The 23,898-nt window shown below is 40.7% G+C and overlaps 1 protein-coding gene across 1 annotated transcript; it reads right to left on the minus strand.

The window, feature by feature from the left end:
• Positions 1 to 2,838: 2,838 nt before the first annotated feature.
• Positions 2,839 to 14,555, minus strand: GCM1 (glial cells missing transcription factor 1). The gene is made up of 5 exons (XM_032764047.1): positions 14,457 to 14,555; positions 10,515 to 10,767; positions 8,300 to 8,412; positions 6,594 to 6,722; positions 2,839 to 3,588 (listed from the first exon to the last, which is right to left on the minus strand). Exons 1-5 carry the CDS (start codon positions 14,553 to 14,555, stop codon positions 2,839 to 2,841), a joined length of 1,344 nt encoding a protein of 447 aa, XP_032619938.1.
• Positions 14,556 to 23,898: the final 9,343 nt, after the last annotated feature.

Genomic DNA, 23,898 nt, shown 5'->3' on the forward strand with positions numbered 1-23,898 from the left:
GTGAAAGATTCGTGTATCTATAAGATAGTCACAGTCTGACTGTATGCAACATGTGGCACACCGTGTTGTGGCAGTAGAGATGGTGCCTGTAATATCCTTAAAACAGTTCCTGTATAGTCCTGACCAGAACTTGCTTTGGAGCAACCAAAGAAGAGACTGCACCCCAAGAATCCATCCTATGTTTTATACTGAGTCAACGCATTCTTGGATAAGACTATGAGATTTCAGCATAAGGAGAGTATTCTGGCAAAATAAGCGTGTTTAGTAAAGCTTAAACAGTAGTTCTGTAGCTCAGTGCTTTGATCCTAGGAGCACCCAGTAAGCTGGTACCCAGCATTGTCCTTGAAAAACACCCATGTCCCTAACCTCTTTGTATTTCTGCTGCCTGTATTTACTAACAACGTAGCTATCCCTGGCATCTCTAAAACAATTTTCTGTAAAAGGCAGTAAGTTGCAGAGGGCTTGTGCTGTGATGTTGCCTGGTGAATGTAATCCAAGCAGGTGTCTTCGTGCTGCCTCTATTTCTATTGTCAGACCAACTTTAACATTTAGTATGTTTTGTTCTAGTTGCAGGACAAAAATAGATCTTGCTCCTATTTTCACCACTGAACCCCTACAAGTGTGGGCAAATTTAAATTTACTTGCAACCAACTCTGAGGTATTTGGCCAAGGAAGTAGAAACAAGGAAATATGTTCCTTTTTGCAACATATGTCACTATTAAATGGTGCTTTGCAAGGCTCACCCATGGGACTCGTATTTCCAGACCATGAACCAAGTAATTGCAAAGTTGGCAGTGTAGTACTCCCAGGTACTGATCATACTGAAAGTGGTGTGATTTCCAGTCTAGAAGTATGGAAAGGCTGAGTAAATGGCTTGGGACTGGGAGCTTACAGATTTGAGCAGACTTTGTGTGACTTTAGGAGAATCACTTAACTACTCCATGTCTCAGTTTCTTCATCTGTTAAATGGGGTTAATAATACTTCCCTTCAGGCATCTTCTGAAATCCAAGTCTTTAATATTGTGATGCATTTTGAAAACATCAGATGGAAGGCACTGTATCAATACCAAGTATTAGCTATAGTAACAGTAGCACTACCGACTAAGCAAATTTAGAGGATCTGGCAAAGAACACAGGAACTGCAATACAACATCAGACCAGTGGTTCTTTTAGCCCAGTATTCTGTCTCTGGCAAGGACCTGAACTAGAAGCTTTTGAAGAAGATTCCCAGCAGAAACAGTTATAGCATAACCAGCTCAAAAGAGAGCTCCTCCCTCACCCTCATCAATTATTTGTTGGCTTATGTTCTAAAGCAGGAGGGTTTATAACCCGTCTTAAATATTTTTATCTTATTGAATATAAATGTGGCTATTGTCATTAATAAAACTTAGCATAGAAATCTTCAGATAGATTTGATGAATAATAAAAATAAAAGGTGCCAAATTATATGTTGGAGTGATAATGGTTGACAGACTAAGTAGGGAGGTTGCTGAATTAGCCAACACCTAACAAGATGACTACCACACTGGGATATATATTAGATTTGTACAACATACCTGGTCATGAAAGCTGCTGCAGACCCTTATATTTCACAAACTGCAATATACATTTTGAAACATTCTATAAATATACTTTATCCTCCTCTTATAAATGTCACTAAACTCCACCCTTACTGCTGATGGTATCATTTCCATAGCAACAAAAGTACCTCAAAGTAGAAAAGGTAGGGAGAATCTAATGAAAGAAAACATGCAAACAAAAGACAAATGATTAGACTGACCCTATTTGACAAACACCAAGTATTTCATGGTGTGGAGTACTATAACATGTTTACTGCCACTTATTTTGTAATATTCTTGATCCAAGCTAGTACCAATAAAAACTTTATGGCATCTCACATCATAACGTATTGTCAGGGCATTGCTTGGAAGACTAGAGAGTAGAAATGAGCTCAAACTACAAAGTTTGAATCTGGATCCCAAAGCCCAAGGGTGTTTGGATTCAGGGTTTTGGTTCAGCCCATTATACTAATAGGAGCCAGCCATGAAATGTGGATCTAGATCTGAACTTCCTCAGAGTATCTGGGTCCAGAGCAGTCTCTTCTAGTGATCGCTGCTAAGTTCCAACTTAGTCCACAGCTTTGAAATACTGTACACTTTGCTGTGGAATGGAGAACAATGAAACAGAATCCAAAGAGTGACAGAGATTATATAGCTACCGAAAAGATACACGCTCCAAGGGAAGTTTAAAGAAATCTGCCAACATTTTCAAAGTTGGTCACCTAAAGGTAGGCAGCAAAACCCATATTTAGGCACCGACATATTTGGCTTGATTTTTCATGAGTGGTGCCCTCTGATAGCTCTTATTAAAATCAAGTTTGCATAATTTAAATATGGAGTGGAATAAGGGACATACGTATTCAAGGACTGTTGCAGCCTTAGACTAAAAATAGGGCAAGTTTTGCAAACATAAAATGGCCAATATTAAGAACAATTCAAGGGTGACAGGAGATATCAGTGAGGCTTCATGAATGGACATGTCCACAGACAGGGAGTAGATACATCCCAGGGAATGATGTAGGGGATAAAATGAACTGGAATTGATTATGGCTCCTCTGTCCTGCTGCACAGGGGAGATGAGAGGCCTGCAGGGAAGTGCAGGGTGGCTGTGCTCCCTAAGCCTGTTTATCTACCCCCTGCACAGTCTTCTGTGCCTATGTAGAGTGAGGGGTAGAGGGCTGCCTAATCAGAATGGCAGCATTTTACATCCACGTTACACAGAGCAGAGAATCAGGCCCACTTTTACAGGTGCAGGGAAGAGGGGAAATAATAAACATGATCATCGTAAAGGATAGAGACTAAAAATCATTTCAGTGTTGCAGTAATCCAGATTGGTGTATTTTCTTTCTTCTTCAAAGTCCCATTCGTTTCCTTTCGTGAGTGGTGAAGGCTGTTGATGGTGATGTGCAGAATTCATAATGAAGTAGGGATCCTCCGAAGAGAGATGGTAGAAAGAGGAAGGGATGTAGCTGCTGTTGTAATTCACATGCAATTTCCCTTCATAAAAATCATCTCCAGACAGGCCTGGGTTAGGCCTGGAAGGATGGTAGCCAGCCTTTGTTGTAGGTGGTTTATTGGGAACATGTTGGATACTGGAGTCCATACAGCTTTGTGGAGAAATGATTTCACAATGCAGATCAGCCAAAGATAAAGTAGAACCATTGCAACACTTGTCAGTACATGGATTCCTTTCTAGGGTAGTGTTCTTATTCCAGGGTTGTGGCTCTCCATAGTCAGCATACATATTGCACACAGAAGGTCCAGACAGGTCTCTACTGTCAAGCTCCCTGCTGCCAATTTCTTTGCACTTCTCGTAGTATTTGTTAGATCCTATGTCCTGAGAGTGTTCTGTTAGGTCAGGGGATCTTCCAAAACCATAGTTTTTGGCAAGAGACAAACAATTATTTATTTGCTCTTGAGAGTTTTTGTCTAGTAAATGTCCATTAAAACTACAGGGTGATATGTAGTTTTCCTGATTGGAAAGAAGTAAAGGCCAAGCTTCCTGACTTTGCATCTCACCTATCAGGGACTTAAGAAAGAAAAATAAAATTTAATAATTAACTCAACAAAACAAACAAAAAAGAAACCCTTATAACTAACGCAGACCAATTAATACTCTTAATGTAAACAATAAAACAGATCTAGTCAGAGTACCAAAGATATCTGAGTTTATATTTCTTCTGTCCTTGCATTATGTTAATATTGTGCATCGTAATGGTGAATCTTAGTAGGCCGATGGTACAGTATAAGAGAAATGTAAAATGGAAAGAAACCCATCCAAGTCTGGTGTCTCTTCCTTTGAACTTATCTGTTTCTTCATAATAGAGGAGCACAGTTGGGGCCCCAAATGATAAACAGCAAATGAAAGTCAAAGTTCAGAGAAAGAAGAAGGCTCTAGTTTTAGGATGCTAGTCTGGGACTTTTAAGACTTGGGTTCTCTTCTCTTACACAGACTTCCTGTATAACCTTGGGCAAGTCACATAATCACTCTGCCCGTCTGTAAAATGGAGATAATAGTACTATGAGGGGGGTTGTGAAAATAAATACATTAAAGGTGGAGTGCTCAGATGCTATGCTGATGGGGAGCCTTGTAAGTATAGCATAGTTCAGCCTCCAAAGTCCTTCCAAAGGCTTACTAGAAAATGTACCTTGAATTGAATACTAGAGTATATCAAAATAATACTTATTAATGAAATTGCAGTTTCAATACATGTACTATGACAAAGGATAATTTACTTATTTCTGTGGAGCTTTGCTGCAATTGGATAGGATGTTTTTTTTTAAATGGTTGTTACATTTGAAGTTGATTTTTTTTTTCATCCCAATAAATATGATTCTTCAGACATTTGTAAAAGTATTTCCCCTTATTTTTAGTTGACATTTTTATTTCTTTAAAATTCAGAGCTTCATGAATGTCAGTTTCATTCAATGAAGGCGCAGCACACTGGAAGTATTCTGCTGAGCATACTTTCTGGGTATTTTGCAATCTCTTTAAATACTCTAATTATTGGATTATAATTTTACAAGGTTTAATTCCTTGCAGAACACCTTCTTTTTGTGTACATTTAATGATTAGTGCTTACAGTCTTCTGTTCTTTGTCATTTTACTTTTGCATCCTTTTCATTATTGCAACTTTATGACTTGATGGACCCAACCGCAGTAAAACTCCCTTCACATATTCTTCAACTATCTGTATGAAGAAATTCCACTGACTGTACATTCTTTAGGGCCCAGCCCTGCCTTAGTTAAAGACCAGCTGATACCATACGGAAAAGTTTGAAAACATTCTACTGAAAATTATTCTATTTCTAGATCATATATTTTCTATAGTTCTCCTTCCAGGCATGATATAATAAGACGTATTATTTGAGAGTTTTTTCTGCTTCAGCAAATTATTCTTCATCTGAAGTCAAAATCTTCTGTGACCTCACAACTACTTGTTGTGGGCATTATCAATCTGTAACAAGGGATCATGATTTCAGGGAAAGAAAAAGCAGAGAAACAAATGAGCTTGAGAGAAACGGAGCCAAATTATGATTGGAGCAGTTATACTGATTTACACCAGCTGAGGATCTATCCCAAACAACATGTATTTATGGAGTCTTGGGCACAAACTCTCATTGACTTTAATGGGAGAAGAATTGAGAAGCGGACAATGAGAGTTTTGCCTGAATTAGAATATCAGGATCAGGCACATAGGAAAAATGGCAAATGGGACCCAGTCTTGTTACATGGGGGAAGAACTGCACCTATGCAAACAAGGACAGACTTGAAACCATATGAGAACAGCTGTTGGCTCATTGGCTTTTTCAAAAGTTCATGTCCCCTTGTTCTTGTATCAGACATTAGCTGCCATAGCAATGCATCATGTATTTGCTCCCTGTTTCCTCAGAAATCAGTATCTCCCACAGAGTCACTCCTGAGCGCCACTTTCTCACACCCTCCCAGCATATTTTCACTGAAAGTCACTTAGGTCTTCGTTGTTTCATTCTGGTTGGTGTAACCTCCGCTGTTCTATCTTTGACTCATTTCTTGGAGCTTCAAGGATTCTCTGATTCCCCACACATTCACACAGAACTGAGAGATCGGTGGGTAGTTACCCCCCCTCTGAAAATCATTAATACCTTCCTTCAGCAGCCAGAAGAAGCCTCAATGTCAAGTGCACCAACCTGTGATAAGTGTCACTGTCTTCCATCCACCAAACAGCAGATGCAGCTGAGTACTTGTGACCTCTCTCAAAGAATGCTGATAATTCACACCAGGGATAGCTCTGCTGATCAACCTGATTTCCTTACTCAGGGCTGGATTACAGTCATGAGATCTGTGCATGGATGCTGCCCTCAGTGTGTGTGATTCTCACCCTTTCCACATAGTCAGGACAGGGAGAAGCCATCTCTGGATCATCCTCCTCTTGGCTCTGCGGAGAACTCTCCATGGGTCTAGAAATGCTTATGTGGGAAGGGGGCCAGAAAGGACTAAGCATGAAGGATGCACATTATCCCTCACCAACCGTGGAATTCATAGAAACTGAACTCAAGCTAAGGTGGCATTAACTTTTCTGTGATGGCCCCTCAACATCATTGGTAAGACCTACACAGCAAGTGGGGATTGTCTTGGCAGTACAACTCCCATTTGGAGTAGCATGGCAGCTAGATGGAGATGGAGGTGGTGGTGGTGGAAGCTACTGCAGAGCCTACACGTGGATAATCCTATGCTTCTAGTGGATCCTTGATATCTACACATCATGGAGATTTGCAAGTTATTTTGATAAAACCCCAGCTCATTCTGCAGCGTGAAAGTCCCCACAACAATCTAAGAGGAGAGTTCTGAGGGGAAAGCTGCAATGACAGATGTCTCCTCTCCTGTGGGCTTTTCTAAGGGAGGGGAGAATCTGGCCATAGTTTTTATTCAGTGGTAGGCATGCCAAAGTTGCTGACTCCCACACCTAAGGTCCAGGTAACCTGAGCAGCATGGCACATAGGACAAGAGACTGTTGAGCCCTCTGTGTTTTGTATATTAATAATAAAAGTTACCTCAACCTCCCGGCATCTTTTTAGTCTTGGAGAGGTGGGAGAAACAGCTGTCTGTCCTTTCTGTATTGATCTTCTTGCTTCTGCTTCTAGTTTTGTTTCTGGCCTGGGGTGATCATGGGCCCCCTTAGACTTTAGAAAGGAATGGGTTAAGTTCAAATTAAATCAGAGCCCAAACAGTAACTTTAGGACTTCAGCACTTACGGTATGTATTTAAAATCCACGTAGGGGCTGCGTGGCCCAGTGGGTTAGAGCCTTTCACCTCACATGGTGTATTCAACTCAGCAAAACAGAATAGGGTGGTCTGCTGATGATGGACATTTGCAGAAATCACAAAACCATTGCACAACATTTACAGCTAGGGTTCTTCTCAACAGAGCCCAGACTTGCAGGGTTGCTGCTAGTCAGAACTAAGGTGTGTGGGGAAGCTTCTCTCTCTGTAGTATGTGTGAGAAGCCAGTTTCATTAGTTCTTTAATGAATGGCATGCATCTGACAAAGTGGATGTTCACCCACGAAAGCTTATGCTCCAATACATCTGTTAGTCTAAAAGGTGCCACAGGACTCTTTGTTGCTTCTTTAAGGAACACACACATATCTTTCAAAACTAAGGATCTGTGTGTGTGTGTGTGTGTGTGTGTGTGTATATAGATAGATGGTATGCTTAATCAGAAAATTAATTTCCATTTCTATTTCTTTGAGAATTAACTTGATATAAGCATGTTTGTAAATACAATATGTTATTAAAACGAAATATGTTTGGCCAGGTCCCCAGAAGGTGCAAAGACCTGGAGGAGAGTAAGGATAGTCCAGAATTTAGCCTTGGACTTAAGAGACATGGGTTCAATTTCCTATTCTGCCCCAGATTTCCTCTGCGACCTTAGGCAAGTCACTTAGCTTCTCTGTGCCTCAGTTGTCCATCTGTAAAATGTGGAGAATAGCACTATCTTGCCGCGCAGGGTAAAGTTGTCAGGACAAATATGTTAAACATTGTGAGGTGCTCAAAAATGACGGTAATGGAAGTATAAGTACTTACAAAAAAACCAAAACAACCCCCCTTCCAAATTTCCCAAAGGGTCACAGTAAAGCTTTAAAAAAATATCTGTTTATACCAGATCTGGCCTATTATCTAACTGTTTGAGCAATTGGTACTAAATGCTACAAAAAGTATAGTGTGTATATGATGGGCTACCACAGATACATGCTTAGGTATGACTCCTTACTGCTCTAAGAAATCCTTATTCCTGGATGGTGCATTCTGGGAAGGACGTAACAGCAAAATAGCATTTCCGAAGCTGTAAGGATCAGGGCTTTGTCTTAGTCTTTTAGACTATGTCTGCACTGCAGCTGGGAGAGCATCTCCCTCCCTGCTCTAGTTAGCATGCTAAAAATAGCAGTGTGGATGTTCAGTACAAGCCCGCCTGACACACAACACCCCCCGCCTCTGGCCCATACTCAAGTGGCTAGGCTGTGTCCCAACAGCTACACTGTTGTTTTTAGTGCACTAGCTCAAGCAGATCTAGGCCATGTCTGTCTACCCGGGCTGGGAAGCACACTCCCAGTTGCAGTGTAGACTTGCCCGCACGGGTATGATGCAGTACAAAGTAATGATAATATACGATTCTTATTAGGTAGAACAAATAAATGTCTTTAATTAATTGGATTCAATACCTTTTTAAATTGCTCTGGATAAAACTGTTTTATACCAACCTGAAAAAATATGAATGGCCCTTCATGCCTCCAGAAGTTGGTGACAGGGTACCCACCATGGCCTCGACAGGAAATAAGCTTTAAAGGTCCACTGCAGTTTGGACAGCATTTCCCTGTAACAAGAGTAGGAGGATACATTTGCATCAGTACAGGGGATCTAGCAGTCAGATGAACCATTCTCACAGATTGGATTCATTTGCAGTGGATTGTTACCTTATGGTGCTTGTGTGCTCAAAAGATGCATTGAGTAGTACATATAGACAATCAAATAGTGGCAAAGAATGACCTTTCTCCTGTTTCATACTTCAAGGTGACCTGCAAAGTATATTTTTAAAAATTGTATTTTTTTTGTACTTAGTTTGGTTTTTCATTGAAGTATAAAAAAAGAGCTGAAAGGCTCGGCAATGAGGGTTTTGGTTTTCTGATTGTTTTTCAACTTAGAAGTAGGCCTGGTTAAAAAAATATTGATAGATGTTTTCCACTGGAAAATACTGATTCAATACAAAAAGCATTTTGCCAAACTGCACAAATTTCATCAAAAGGTTCAATGAAAAATTATCATAAGAACATAAGAACCACCACACTCGGTCAGATCAATGGTCCATCTAGCCCAGTAGGCTGTCTTCCAACTATGGCCAATGCCAGGTACTTCAGAATGAACAGAGCAGGCAATTATCAGTTGATCCATTGCCTCTTGTCCACTCCCAGATTCTGGCAAACAGAGCCAGGGACATTCAGAGCAGGGAGCTGCGTCCCTGACCATTCTGGCTAATAGCCATTGATAGACCTCCATGAACTTTTCTTGGTTTTATAGTTTAGCCTTCACAACATCCCCTGGCAACAAGTTCCACAGGTTGACTGTGCATTCAAGTGCCTTGTTTCAACTTTATAATTTCAACTAATATAATATATTTTGAATGATACAGTTGAAACAAAGTACTTCAACCTTATCAAAACAAAAAGTTTTGATCAGGTAATTTAGATAGTTCTGTAACCAATTATTTTGGCAATTCTATTTTGTGGGAAATTTAGAAATGTTGTCTTTTCTTTGGGATTTGGGATGAAAGGAAATCTTGAAATGCCAGAATTTCCTGAGGAATGGAAATGCCAAATTTCAACCAGCTCTATCTCGAAATATCAGGAATTTCAAGTCTGATCTTCCCTGGTTCGTGAGAGCTCAGAGATATTTATTATGGGCTCCAACACTTCAACTAGATTTGGCAGAATTTGATTTTTTTAAAAAAATTTTCAACAGATAATATAAATGTTTGTCTAAGCACTTAATTTTTTTTTATAGATTTAAATTTTCACAGTTGTGCAAAATTATCAGGGAGATAGCATCACATATAACAATATGCTAAGTAAATATCCTTAAACCAAACTCTAATAAGTTCTCAACCAGCATTTTTCTTTCTTTGCCTATCTGTAAGTTTTGATTATTATTGAAGGATTTTTTTGTCAATTAACTTGTGAACTGTGATATCAATGCTTGCTGACATTTACCAATAAAATTTAATCCTTCCAATTCTAACTTTAGCTGAAGTCTTTAACAAAATCTTCCTTTATCCAAAATGTTCATTAGTCACCATTAAAAAAACCAAACAATTAAAAAGAATTTTAACAAGTCTAGCTAAAAATCTCTTCCCTTCTCAATTACTCAAGTTTAGATTGCTCAGTTTTTGTGTTGTCACTTTTTCAGTAATTTTCCATTCATCATAGTCTTCCAGCGTAGACAGGTTGAAAATCTAACACAGACACAAGTAAAAAAACCCAAATACTTTTTCTTTAGAAAAATATTTTTTCTGCATCATAAAAAAAATCAACTAATTTTTTCCCTTTGGAGGTCACCTTTAAGTAAGGTTCCTGTGCAGATTAGTATACTAGGAACTCATCTGTACCAAGCTGGATATCAAGCCTTAGCTAAAGCAAAATAGACAGTATATGCTGACTTTTAAGACTATCCAGGCTGCAAAAGAAAGTTTTGAGAAGCCAAATCAGTAAAAATAAAAAGGAATCAATATTCATTAGAATTCTTCTGAAATATGCAAGTTGTATTAAATAATAGGGAATACTGTTGTAATGGCAGTGGGAAAGACTGGATGATGCATTTAGTCTTTTCCATCGCTAATGTCTATGATATTATAATAATTTATTAACTAAGTTATTAATAAGAGAACCAGGGCAGGTGTTGCCATTTCCATATAGCCATACTTACTTTGCTGCTTTTGCCTGGCTTTATCACATATGGCTGGTCTCAGATAGATCTTCCTCCCATCTGCGGCTGAGCAGTCATTGCTGCAGACCACTACCCCAAGGCAGGACTTTTTTAAGATGCGCGAGTTGTGGTTATTGGTGTTTCTCATTGCCCAGCTACTCAGGTGCCTCTGAGCATTTTTATCATCTGAGCTATAGATATGCTTTACATAGGAATCTGGCCATTCCTGAAACCAATCTGTTTGTTTCACATCCTGTTAAGAACCCAAAGAATGCCACATTTTAGCCAAGGAAAGAAAGTAGTTTCTCAATATGAGGACAATAGGCTAGATCCTTGTCACTCTGACAGTGTGTAGCAGGCCTAAATCCAGACTAGCCAGTAACAGGAGGATTCCTTCAGTATAGGCTTGGGGGATGGCTGGGGAAAGGGACTGTGGCTACAGTTCCCCTTTGCTCCAATGATCTGACTAGCTGCCAGAACAGCCCTTTGGCCTTCAGGTTGCTCTAACTCATTCCAGGGCCCAGCCAGGTGCAGAGCAGTCTCAGAGTGGAAGGTGCGATACCAAGTGACTTTAAGCTACCTACTTTAAATGAAGTACCCTACACAGCCATCAAGCGTAGCAGCTGTTAATTTCTTGTATGCTCCATGGCCTATTTCACCATTACTAGATGGGTCTGTGCTGCAAAGTTTGGAAGTGGAGACAAGCATTTGGTTTGGGTTAGCCCCTCCAATACAGCATTTCAGTCAGAACTTATTTTTTTATTAGAGATTGAGCCAAAATCTATATTGTAACCAACAAACAGAATGACATTTTAGCAAGGGGCCAGCCAGACATCCACACAATGGCTACAGTGAGTAAAAGAAGAAAATGTAAATAGGTTATAAAGAACCAAACAACACTCTGATGCCTTAATGGGAAATAGATTGGTGACAACATGAACAAGTCTCAGCAAAGCACTGGGATTTTTTTCTTGAGTGTAATGAAAGCAAAGAAAGGAGAAAAGGTCAAAGGAGACTGAGATCCACAAAAGCAGTACAGAAGCACCTTGCTAATTTGCACTGGCTGGGAGATCTATTGAGAGAGACTAGCATCAGGGCTATTCCTTTGCCATTCTTGTGAAAAACTACCCAAGTTTGACAAGTTCTGTTCCTTTGAGAAAATCTTGATTTTAGAGCTAGCCAGAAATTTTCTGACAAATCTGAGTTTAACCAGAACGTATCAGCTCAGTAGAGCAAAATGTTTCACTGAATCTACTGCAGATTTGATGAAACTTTACTTAAAACTTGATTTCCTGGATGGCTGCTGGGAAGCCAGTGTTCTGGGGCAACCCCACCATGCAGACTGCCCTGTGCTGGTAATTGCAGGGTTTCCAGGCTCCCCTTTCCACAGAGAGCTTGACAGCTCCAGAAACCCCAAGCACAAAAGCCCAGGAGCCCTGAGCCTAGTACCCCCAGCTGGAGCTCTCAGGGCTGCTATGCTCCCCCCTCATTTGCAGCAGCACTGCCCATCTCTCTGCCTTGGAGCAGGAATTATAGAACTCTGCGAGCTGGAGCTCAAGCTCGAGTCTAGGACAACCCCATCATGGCAGGCTTCAAGTTGCCTTGACTCTAGAGACCGCTCAGCTAGCAGTTTCAGAGCCTGGAAGCCCTGTGAACCCCACTCAGGGTAAGTTAATCTACTTCTGTTTCAAAGTTGGGTAGGTCAAAGCTCACTACAGAACTTTTAGTGTGCAGTAGCAGGGTTCACATGGACACTTAGTGTGCCACAGGCTCATGTGGGGTGGATTTATACCCCAGCTTTTCATGAACTATATATTGTGTAGACAAGCTCTCAGGTCTTCCAGGCTGCCTGCTGCAGAATTGGGTACCTGAAAGTCCTGCATCGGGCTTCCAGTGTTCATGGCTGCCACCAGGCAGCTCTTCCATGCAGACAGCTTCCTGCTGAGGGGCGGCGGTGGTGCACACAGTTTCCAGATTCCCAGGCCAGCTGGCTCCCTGGTCTATCAGACACCTGAGTGGGTAGCCAGGGTGTCAACTGGCCCAGGAATCTGTCACAGTCCTGAGGACCCCAGGGCTTCCAATCTACATGGTGGTGCTGCCCTGGACTAGCGGACCCTGGGAGCCCAGACAGCTGCTGAATAAAAGTGACATTCTGCTGCTACCTGTGCTAACAGCAGTGAAACTGATAAGAATGTCAATTTCACATATTTAATTTTGGTTCGGTGCTCCCAAAATGAAATTTTTCAGGCTTTTTGGGTGCAAAAAGAATTTGGTATAATTGTTTTTGATTCAGTTTAGAACAAAAAACGAATTCCAAAATACTGAAATTTTTTAGGAACTGAAAATCCTGAGTTATGGCCAGCTCTACTCAGTTCACACATGCTCAGTAGAGACTTGTTAGAGTTTGGCAGCTAAATTCCCTGAAGTTTTAATCTGCACTGCACATGTTCCAGGCCAGGAATCCAATGTCTGATAAAAACTCTCCCAGAAATCACTACTTCCAGCTGCTGGGAGCTGCTGTGGCTCCAGGCTTGGGAACTGAGAACAGGAAGACATTTCTTCTATGCTCTCTGTGCTCCATCTGCTGGCTCCTAGGCAGTGTGGAGGTCGAATCCGCCTGACACAAATGCAGATGGAGCTAGAGACGGACCTACAGGAGGAGGGCCAGTGGTGGCAGTAGATTTGGACAAAGAGCTTTTGGTGTGGAAGGGGAACTGAGACAAGGAGCCTGGGTGGGGAGGGTGATTGTGAGTGGGAGCCAAGGTGGGGAGACGGATTGGATGAGGAGTTGGGGTTGCGTGTGTGAGGGACTGGCTTGGCTTGACAAGGAGCCTAGTGGATATTGAGATGAGAAGCTCAGGAAGGGAGATTGAGACTTGATGCTGATATAGTGGAAGACTGGGACTCAGAAGGGGAGCATGAAGAGGGGAACTGGAACTGGGATAAAGAGCTTGGGGGTCACCATCATCTGCTGTCAACAAATATCTCTTATACTTCCAGCCAAAGTGTGTGTCTAATGCCCTACTAATAGCTGGTCCACATACAGGGTGACAACCAGCTCGTGTCCTCTGTTACTCTGGTAGCTCAAGTTGCAGAGACTTGGGTCTAAATGTTCCAACAATGCTGATGACCCATATTAGTGTCAAGATGTTGCCACTTACTGGAGTTTCACCATTTTTCAGTTTGCTTTTTTAAAACACCTAGAAAACTACACACATACAAAACTACATTAAAAGAACTTTAAGGCTGCAAAGTTTCTGGGTACCTAGCTTAAATCTGGGCTCTGATTTGCAGAAGTGTTAAGAACTCACATCTGCAACTGAAAGCAGTGGCAGCTGTGCTTCTTGAAAATATAAAATGCTTTATAATGCAAAATACTCTGAAAAATTAAGTCCTAGGTATCGCAAATTGGACACCTAAAGTTACTGGGCACTTTTGACCTTAATCTCTGTGTCTCAGGTACCATCTGTAAAATGGGATAAAATACCATCCACTTACCTCACAGTGCTGCTGTTAAAAAAATTCACTAGTGTTTGTGCAGCACTCAGATATTATAGTCCTACACCAAAGAGAAAATTAATAATTGTGTGTTCAAAGCACATTTGAATGATATGCAGTAAATAAGACATTCAAAAGAGATGACAAAATAAAATTTTGAATAGCTGTATCATCCAACCAGTGAACTAGATAACTAGTGAAACTATAGTGTCACTATTAGTTCTAACACAAGACAGCTCTTTCAGGTGTATAATTCAAAGATAAATGTATGAATGCTTAAATGGTTTACTGAATAATTTTCTAGCTGTTCAACAAAATGTCTCATTTTGCGATCTACACCAGGGATACCGGGAAAGTGGCAAATAAGGAAAGATGATAAAATATGGATGTTTCAGAAGGTATTGGCTGAACTTCTAAAATACCTTCTAAAACAAATGCACGTACCTGAGGCAGTTTGATGTCATTGATATCCCAGCTTGTCATTTCTCCACTTTGAGAAGTAGAATCCTCCTGGTCCATAATGTCATCTGCAGCTTTCAGCATTTCTGAATTCCTTCCCAAACTTAGCAAGCAAATCTCCACTGCCTTCTTTTGAAGTTAACTAGCTGTCACCACTCTCAGGCAGTTTACAATGAGGAACCTGTTTCCTGAAGCTAAACGATAGAGAGGCTGCCCATTAAAGATAAAAATCAGTGTTCTTCTGCCAGAAAAACTTGTTTCATTAAAAGTTTTGCAAGCAGACAAAACAATGGAAAATATAGCTTAGAGACAGAATGTGATCTTATGGAGGCATTATTAACTGAAAGCACACCATGAGTTTATTGACGGTTTTGTCTTGCTCATTCTCTTTTCAGATCAAATTTATGTTCATGTAACTCCACGCCCAGACCTCTTTGTAAGTGAGATCAGAATCAGGCCCTATATTTTCAGAGCCAAAATGACTGGGAAGCTCAGCACTTGCTAAGGCCTCTTTTTTTTTTTGTTGGTTACACAATAGGATTTTCTCATAATGTACATTACAAAGATAAGGTGCAATAGGTGACTCTGTCATATCTAAGGTGACCAGATGTCCTGATTTTATAGGGACAGTCCCGATATTTGGGGCTTTGTCTTATATAGGCGCCTATTGCCCCCCACCCCGTCCCGATTTTTCACACTTGCTGTCTGGTCACCCTAATCATGTCATTTAAATTGAAATGGTTCTCGGCCATTTCCTAAATTGCACGCACCTCTGAAAGCCCATCAGTTACAAAAATGGATAGAACTGGGCAGGCTTCATCCATTTTCCTATCTCAACTAGCAGGCAAACAGAAGAAAATTTGGTATGTTAGTTAAAAATTATTGTTTCCTTATGCTTTCCAGTCATAATTTCAGTATCAGCTAAGCATAGCACCACAACAGCAGTGTGCACACACATAAAGTTATTTTTTCTTGAGTGAAATCATTATTATTTCTGAAGAGAGAAGGTAAATCTGAAAAGTATCATCTGGAGCCTCAGCTGGTGGAAACTGTCATAGCTTCATTATCTTCAGTGGAGTTACTTTGATTTACGCCAGCTAAGGATCAGCTGCAGCATGCTGAGTGGTCAAATATATAACATATATAGCATCATAATGTATTAGGCAGTTTGTCCAGTAACTGGAATAGGGAACTGGGAGCCATTTTATTATTATTATTGGCTATGCAAGTGACAAGATCTTTAAGAGGTGCCTCAGTTTACCCATCTTAGAAATTGGTCTGATAATACTTCACAAGAGTGTTATGAGGCTCAGTGAATATTTGTAAACCATGTTGAGATCCATGGATGAAAGGTACCATAAACAGTATATTCAGAGTATTACTTCCCAATAAGTAAATCAGAACAAATCAATGGTAAAACAATAAGGGAATTGCAGCGTACTGTGATCAGATATTCAGAGCAAAATGCATGCAGAAAGACACTAAACATGACACTTGGGATTTAACATTAATTGCTTAGTGATCTGAATTGGCAATTTAATTCTTACTAGGCAACTAAGTCATTTTTGATCCAGAAAAGATGTTATCAGAATGATCTTATTCTGGGAAAAGCTGCTTTACTACATAGAACATACAAAAGGCTATAGAAAACATCAGGTCTTCATATACTTTCATATTACACCATGAGGGCTAATATAGTCACCGCTGCAGACAAGGGCAGTAACATTAAAACAGACAATTTAAAATGGAAGTTGCACTGGAAAGCTGTGTTGAATTTATGAAACAGATTACCCTTGAATATTAAATGACCTGTTATATAATTCAGAAAGACAGTCCAAATCTTTCTTCAATTACTTTTCAAAATGAACTGGCTTGAAAATTTGATTTTTAATTTCTTTCTTCAAAAGAATTAATTATTAACAATTTATAGTGGAGCGTTTTCCTTTTATATTGGCTTGCCAAAGGAAAAAGCATAATTGAATATTACTTTAAAATCCAGTGAATGACAAACGATGGCTGATGAATACAGCATAGAAGACAGTTGCAGAGAACCATGTTTGTACAATTAGGTGTTGGTATGGACTGAAATTCTTGCAAAACTTCTAGTAATTGAATTGCATAGTGGCTTTCAAATTATTTTGATTGCTATTTGTTTATCTTCTTACTGGATTATATCAACTTTACAAAATCTAAATTTTACTTTATGGCAAATAAGTTTGTATCCTTCTGGTTTTTTTAAAGCAATCCTTTTAGTCAACCACCAGTTAGGACTTCTATGTCATATCTTACCTCCTTAACTTCTTAGGTGGATGTAGTGTCATCTGAATGAAGAGATTCTTTGAGGGCAGAACTCTCAGGCTTCAATCACTTACAAGTCTCAGTAGCTGTACTCTATTCCATGATCAGATACTATATGCTAATGTGCTCTGGCTGCTATCCAACCAAAACTTAGATGCTCACAGCCAGAGACAAGTAAGAAAACCTGTAAAGAGTCCTATACATTAACTCATTTACAGCATTAGCAGATGGGAGGTTGGGGTCTGGCTTCCAGCTCATATTGTCCCTCACATAAATTGTACCACATTCCCTTAAATATTCAGATAGTCATCTGTTTTTGCGTGTGATAGAATGCCAACAGTAAGGTAGCAAAATTTGCAGATGACAAAGTTATTCAGGTTAGTCAAGACCAGAGAGGATTGTGTTGAAATTCAGAGGAAGGTGAATGGATAACACAGTAGCAAATGAAGTTTAATGTTGATAAATATAAAGTAATTTACACTGCAGGGAAATATCTAAATATTTAATATACACACCTTACAGGGTTCTAAATTAATGGTATCAGCTCAGGAAAGAGACTAGAGGATCACTGAACAGCTCAGTGATGACTTCTGTTCAACAGTCAAAAAAAGCAAACAAAATGTGAGGATACATAAGGAATGGGGTGAAGAATAATACAGAAAATATTATAATACCATTATATAATCCAATGTGGTGGTCTCATCTAGAATACTGCTCAGTACTGGTCTCATCTCAAAAAGGATATTGTATAATGAGAAGGGGTTCAGAAAAATCAAACAAATAGGGGCACGGGAAAACTCTTGTCATAAGAGATTGGAAAACCTGGGGTTGTTTATTTCAGCAAGGAGATGAGTAAGAGAGGGTATAATAAAAGTGTATAAAATAGTAAAAAGTTAAGAGAAGTTAGAACAGAAGTTCCCAGTCTCTCTTACAACTCAAGAACAAGAAGCCATTCAATGAAATTAAACACGATAAATTCAAAAATTGAGAAAAGGAAATAGTTTTTCCTGCAATGCATAATTAGACTGGAACTCATTGCTCCAGGTTGTTGTTGAGATGAAAAATATAGCAAGATTTTAAAAGGGAATGAATATATATATATGGCTAACAGTAACCAGTATTATAATAGTTAATATGAACATCTGTGGAACATCTAAGAGAAACTAACGGACTTTTTGGAAGAGACGTTTAAACCTCATGCTTCAGTGTTTAAGCCAATCTTTAATTTCTAAAGGGACTAGGAGCTTTCTTGTATCTGCCTCTGAACCACTGTTGGAGACAGGACAGTGGATTAGATGGACCTCGAGTTTGATTCAGTCTGGCAACTCCTACGTTACTACATACACAGTAATTCAATGCAATTTGTCTTTCATTGTTGGGAAGGACACTCTTTAAAACCATAGCCACAGCAAATCTCATATGCTCTCCTTTGATATTTCTTCTGTTACAAGAAATCACAAGTAGGTGAAAAAAATCTGGAGCCTGGAATGCTTTTGACAGGAGGATCACAGTTCATCAAAACACTATGTAATATTGCTAAACAGCACTTTGGAAAATCAGTGTAACCTTTTGTAGAGTGTCTTTTGTTCAGGTTCCAGAGTGTGATGAAACCCAATAGCTGATCACAAGAATGCATGGATGTAAGCTATTACACAGTGTTCAGAAGATCAAGCTCCTTCCTGTATTGACTTAATGCCCTATGAAGAAGCTACTCTTGTCAGTGCTATCGTCAGCCTTCCTTATTCCCTCTTTGGTGTAATCTTTCAGCCGGTAACATTACTTGACTGATCTCAAGTGCCACCATTGGCCCTTTACATGGACACTGATTAGTGCTATATTACACACCATATGGTTTGTGCCAAATGGAAATTGTATTGGTTTAGACAAGACATGCAGTTAATTATTCTATTTTAGCTTGTACATGACACCTCATATGGATGCTGTCATTTTTATTCCACCTACTGCAACATGAGAGGCAGCTGAAGGAATGAGGTGAGACCACATAATAATTAACATATTAAAAATCCAACTAACTTTAATGGGGCCACAGCCCTCACACAGCAGTATCTGTCTCCCCTAGGGCCAGTGACAGGAAGCACTACCCACCACAAGAACACTTTCCACCCAGTCTCTGGGTAAAGATAAAAGGGGAAAATAGGGGTGATGTCATGAGAGAGGGTCTACAATCGACAACCAAATCAGGAAGAAGTGGGGGATGAGGCATTTCTAGAACAAATAACAGAAATACTGAAAACATAAGAGTTGGTAGCAGTGGGGGACTTTAACTACACAGATATCTGTTGGAAAACTAATACAACAAAACACAAAATGTCCAATAAGTTCTTGGAATGTATCGGGGGCAACATTTTGTTTCAGGAAGTGGAGGAAGTAACCAGAGGGACAGCCATTTTAGACTTAATTCTCTCCTGTTGGTCAGAATCAAAGGCAAATGTGAAACTGGAAGGCAATTTGGGTGAAAGTGATCATGAAATAATAGATTTCATGAATCCAAGGAAAGGAAGGAGAATAAGAACAACAGACTTAAAAAACAATTCCTGAAACTTAGAGAACTGATAGATTGTCTTCCCATGGGTCTTTATCTAAGAGATACAGGAGTTCAGGAGAACTGGCAGTTTCTTAAGGAGACAATATAAAAAGTACAACTACCAACTATTCTGATGTGAAGAAAGGAATAATAGTAAAGGGCCAATATGGCTCCATCAGAAGCATTTTAATGACAAGAAAATCAAAAGGAATCCTACAAAAAGTGGAAACATGGACAAATTGCTAAGGAGGAGTACAAATAGCACAAGTATATAGGGACGAACTCAGAGAGGCTAAAGTACAAAATGAGTTAGTGAGGGACATAAAAGGCAAAAAGAAGAAGTATTTCAAGTACATTAGGCACAAGAAAAAGCCAAATAAAACTAGGTCCTCTACTTAGTGGAGAAGAAGAGCTAATAACTGATGACATCAAGACAAATGAGGTGTTTAATACCTATTTTGCTTCAGTCTTGACATGATACTCAACACAAATAATATTAACAATAAGGGGGAAGGAATGCAAGCCAAAATAACAAAGGAACAGATTAAAGAATATTTAGATAAGTAGATGTATTCAAGTCTGCAGGGCCTAATGGAATTTATCCTATGGTATTTAAAGAACTAGCTGAAGCAAGCTCTGAATCATTAGTGAAGATCTTAGAGAACTCATGGGGGACACATTGGCTCCAAGATTCCTTTCTTGAGTGGTAAGAGCTAATTTAGACCTCATCATTTTGTATGTATAGTTATGATTATGTTTTCCAATATGCATTACTAGAGGATAATAGGACTATAAGGAAGAGCCGGCATGTGTTTGTCAAGAACATATCATGCCAAACCAACCTGATCTCCTTCTTTGACAGGATTTCTGGCCTATTGTACAGGGGGAGTTAGTAGACATGACAGATCTTGATTTTAGTAAGGCTTTTGATGCAGTCCCACATGACAGTCTCATAAGCAAACTACTTCATCTAGATCATAGTTTTGTAAGGTGGGTGCACAACTGGTTGAAAGACTGTACTCAAAGAGTAGTTATCAATGGTTCACTGGTGGGCACATCTATTAGGGGTTCCTTGGGGGTTTGTTCTGGATCAGATATTATTCAATATTTTCATTAATAACTTGGATAATGGAGTGGCGAGTATGCTTGTAACACCAAGCTGGGAGGGGGTTGTAAGCACTTTGGAGGACAGGACTGGAATTCAAAAGGACCTTGACAAACTAAAGAATTGGCGTGAAAATCAAGAAGATGAAATTTGATAAAGAAAAGTGCAAAGTACTACACTTAGGAACGAAAAAAATCAAATGCCCAGCTACAAAATGGGGAATAACTGCCTAAGAGATAATATTGCTGAAAAGGATCTGAGGGTTTTAGTGGCTCACAAGTTGAATATGAGCCAACAACTTGATGCAATTGCAAAAAAGACTAATATCATTCTCGGTGGTATTAGCAGGAGTGTTGTATATAACCCGCAGGAGATAATTGTCCTGCTCTGCTAGCCATAGGTAAGGCCTCAGCTGGAGTATGGTATCTAACACTTTAGGAAAGATGTGGACAAATGGGAAAGAGTCCAGAGGAGAACAACAAAAATGATAAAAGGTTTAGAAAACATGACCTATGAGACAAGGTTCAAAAAAAATGGGCAGGTTTATTCTTGAGAAAAGAAAAGAAGTCTGAGGGAGCACCTGTTAAGTCTTCAAATATATTGAGGTCTGTTAGAAAGAGAACAGCGATTATTCTCTATGTCCATTGAATGTAGGACAAGAAGTAATTGGCTTAATCAGCAACAAGGGAGATTTAGTTAGATATTGGAAAACACAATCCTCTGGAACAGGATTCCAAGGAAGGTTGTGGAATCCCTGTCACTGGAGGTTTTAAGAACTGGTTGAACAAACACCTGACTCAGCATGGACTTGGTGACTTCTCAGGGCTCCTTCATTTCTATGTTTCTCTCTCAAATCACACACAGCTGATGGCAGAGAGGAAACCTGTTACACTGTCCCCTCACACATATTCACCTCTGAGTTTGGTGTGCTGCCCTCCCACAACAGAAGCATTAGTTCCATGTCTGTGGATAGGCGGGTATCCACACAACACGGGATAGGCGGGTATCCACACATCCATAAGTATCCACACAACACGGTCAAGCCTTGGGCGGCCTGTAAATCCCTAGGGGTTGGCCTGAGGGACAGGGTGTCCACTTATTGAGAAAATTGGCAATATGATATCAGGGACGATATTGGTTACTGCAGAGACCTGATGATTTTGGATAGGTCCAGTCCCCTCTTCCTTAGTGTTGTCTTCTTTTGGGGACCCATTGCAGATCTCATGATCCTTGTTGGGTCAACATAGTGCTGGCAGGTCCTGGTGTAAAAATCACTCTTCTACACCCAATTCACCATATCTGACAATCTGTCTAAGACAGTGCAAGGGCTTTCCCAGGCACTGGTTAACTTTGGACACCTATGCCTCATTCTCTGTGGAGAGTACACACATACCTTGTCCCCAGGGGTAAGGTGTATTTCCCTTATCTATACATCTTACTGCCATTTCTAGCACTTTGACACCTCCTGGAGTCAAAACAATGAATCAGGCCCATTCAGTCCTCCAGCTATTGAATATAGTTGGGTTCAAATCCTGTCTTGTTCTCCCTAAGAAGTATCCCTAGCTCCTTTCCAAACATGATGGCATCAGGAATACACTCACTGGTTTGATACACAGCTGTCTAGCAGGCCATCTGTAAAAAAAAAAAAAAAAAGGGTGGGAGCTAATGTGTCTCAGTCCCATTTCTGTTGCTCTACAAAACAGCTGTGCCACCAGAGTGCAGTTATGCTGCCCCACCATCTCTTCTCTTTAAGGATGCAATTCTATGCTGTGTTTCCTGGCTCCACAGCAGGGCCGGCTCAGGCTTTTTGCTTCCCCAAGCGACGAAGGGGAAAAAAAAAAGCTGCGCTGCTGCATTCCTTGGCAGCAATTCAGCGGTGGGTCTTTCCCTCCGAGAGCGACCGAGGGACCCGCTGCCGAATTGCCACCGAAGATCTGGACAATCCGCTCTTTCCCATTGGCTGCCCCAAGCACCTGCTTCCTGCGCTGGTGCCTGGAGCCGGACCTACTCCACAGTAGTCAGTGGATCTTCTGTAAAATTTGAATCTTAATTGGTCACTGCAGCTCTGGAGGGACACCAAATCATGAGAATAAGTCATTCATCTGATCCTCAGCAACTTGGAGAAGTTGTCTGGGGCGATTAGGATTAGTTGATTTCCCCTTTCAGTCTCATGCAGGGGATATCAGCCTGTCAGTGGCCCCTACATTGTACTGGTGCATTGGTGCTCTGGACTTCCCAGAGGGTCCCCTTTGTGCCATGCATTCATCACAACTCCAACCTCAACTAGCCACATCTCTCTAGCATCTGGCCCAGTAGAATCTCTGCTGTCTCTGACATAGGGTCTTTGTAATCCCAAAGGGACCTGCTGTCAGCAAATCACATGTCAACTTCAGAACCTCTGGTGGTGGAGTCTTTGGTACAATCAGCTGACAATGCTGTGCCATTTAATCCCACAGTGGGGTGGACCACTTTCTGTAGAACACACCCTCCTGCAACTCCAAGTGGTTCCACAGAGTCCAGAAAGCCTTCACTAACCCATTGCAGTACATGGTGCTGTCTGCTCTCACGAAGGCTCTGCCCTGCCTGTTTCCAATGTAAAAGGGGTGCTATATCCTCATCCTCAGCCTGCCTCTGTGCCAGATGTTCTGCTGTTCACCCCCAAGTAGCTCCTCAGCTTCTTTCTGAGAACTGCAGCCCCCTGGATCTCTTCCTTCTGCTTCTGGTGGAGCGAGTGCTGCCATTTGACTTCCTAGCATGAATGGTGAAATGGGATATCCACATTCCCATGCTGGGCCCTGAGTCAATGCTATGCTTTGAAATGACACCATTTGCTGTTTCCCCAGCCAACGTGCCATTTGTCCTTCAGGTTGCCTGAAGCTCAACACCTACCAGGGAAGCATGGTTAGTATGTATAGGTGCAAGTGGAATCGCTCAAGAGTTCCGATAACTGCCAAGAACTCCCTGTGGATCAAGGGTAGTTCCATTCCAGTGTCTTGAGGGTTTTGATTATATTAGGATATAGTCCACTCTGCATTTGGAAAGCACCCCTCCTATTCCAGTCTTGCTGGTATCACTATCCAGCACAACTGGTCATCCTGGCAGGGAGTATGCCACACTGATGCAGAGGTCAAAGCATTCTTCATCTCCTGGACTGCCTGGCTGTGTTTGGCTACCCAACTGAATACAGATCTCTTCTCTGTTAGACTAACCAGTGGAGAAGCTGTGTCAGCAAACCCCCATACAAACATCAAGTATAGGAGGCAAGTCCCATGAATCCCTGCAGTTGGGGGACATCCTTGTGTTTTGGCCACATGCAATGCAGCATCCTACATACAGGGGGCCACTAGAGTCAGGGAAAACACAGCCCATCCATTGAGACTATTCCAGGTCTCTGAGTATTGCCCCTTATTCCTGGCTCTGCTTAGTCTCCCTATGGCTTGTCCAGAGTACCTCCCTTCTTGAGTTTCCTTCTCCATTTT

This window comes from Chelonoidis abingdonii, chromosome 3 (genome assembly GCF_003597395.2).
Source record: "Chelonoidis abingdonii isolate Lonesome George chromosome 3, CheloAbing_2.0, whole genome shotgun sequence".
NCBI lineage: Eukaryota > Metazoa > Chordata > Testudines > Testudinidae > Chelonoidis > Chelonoidis abingdonii.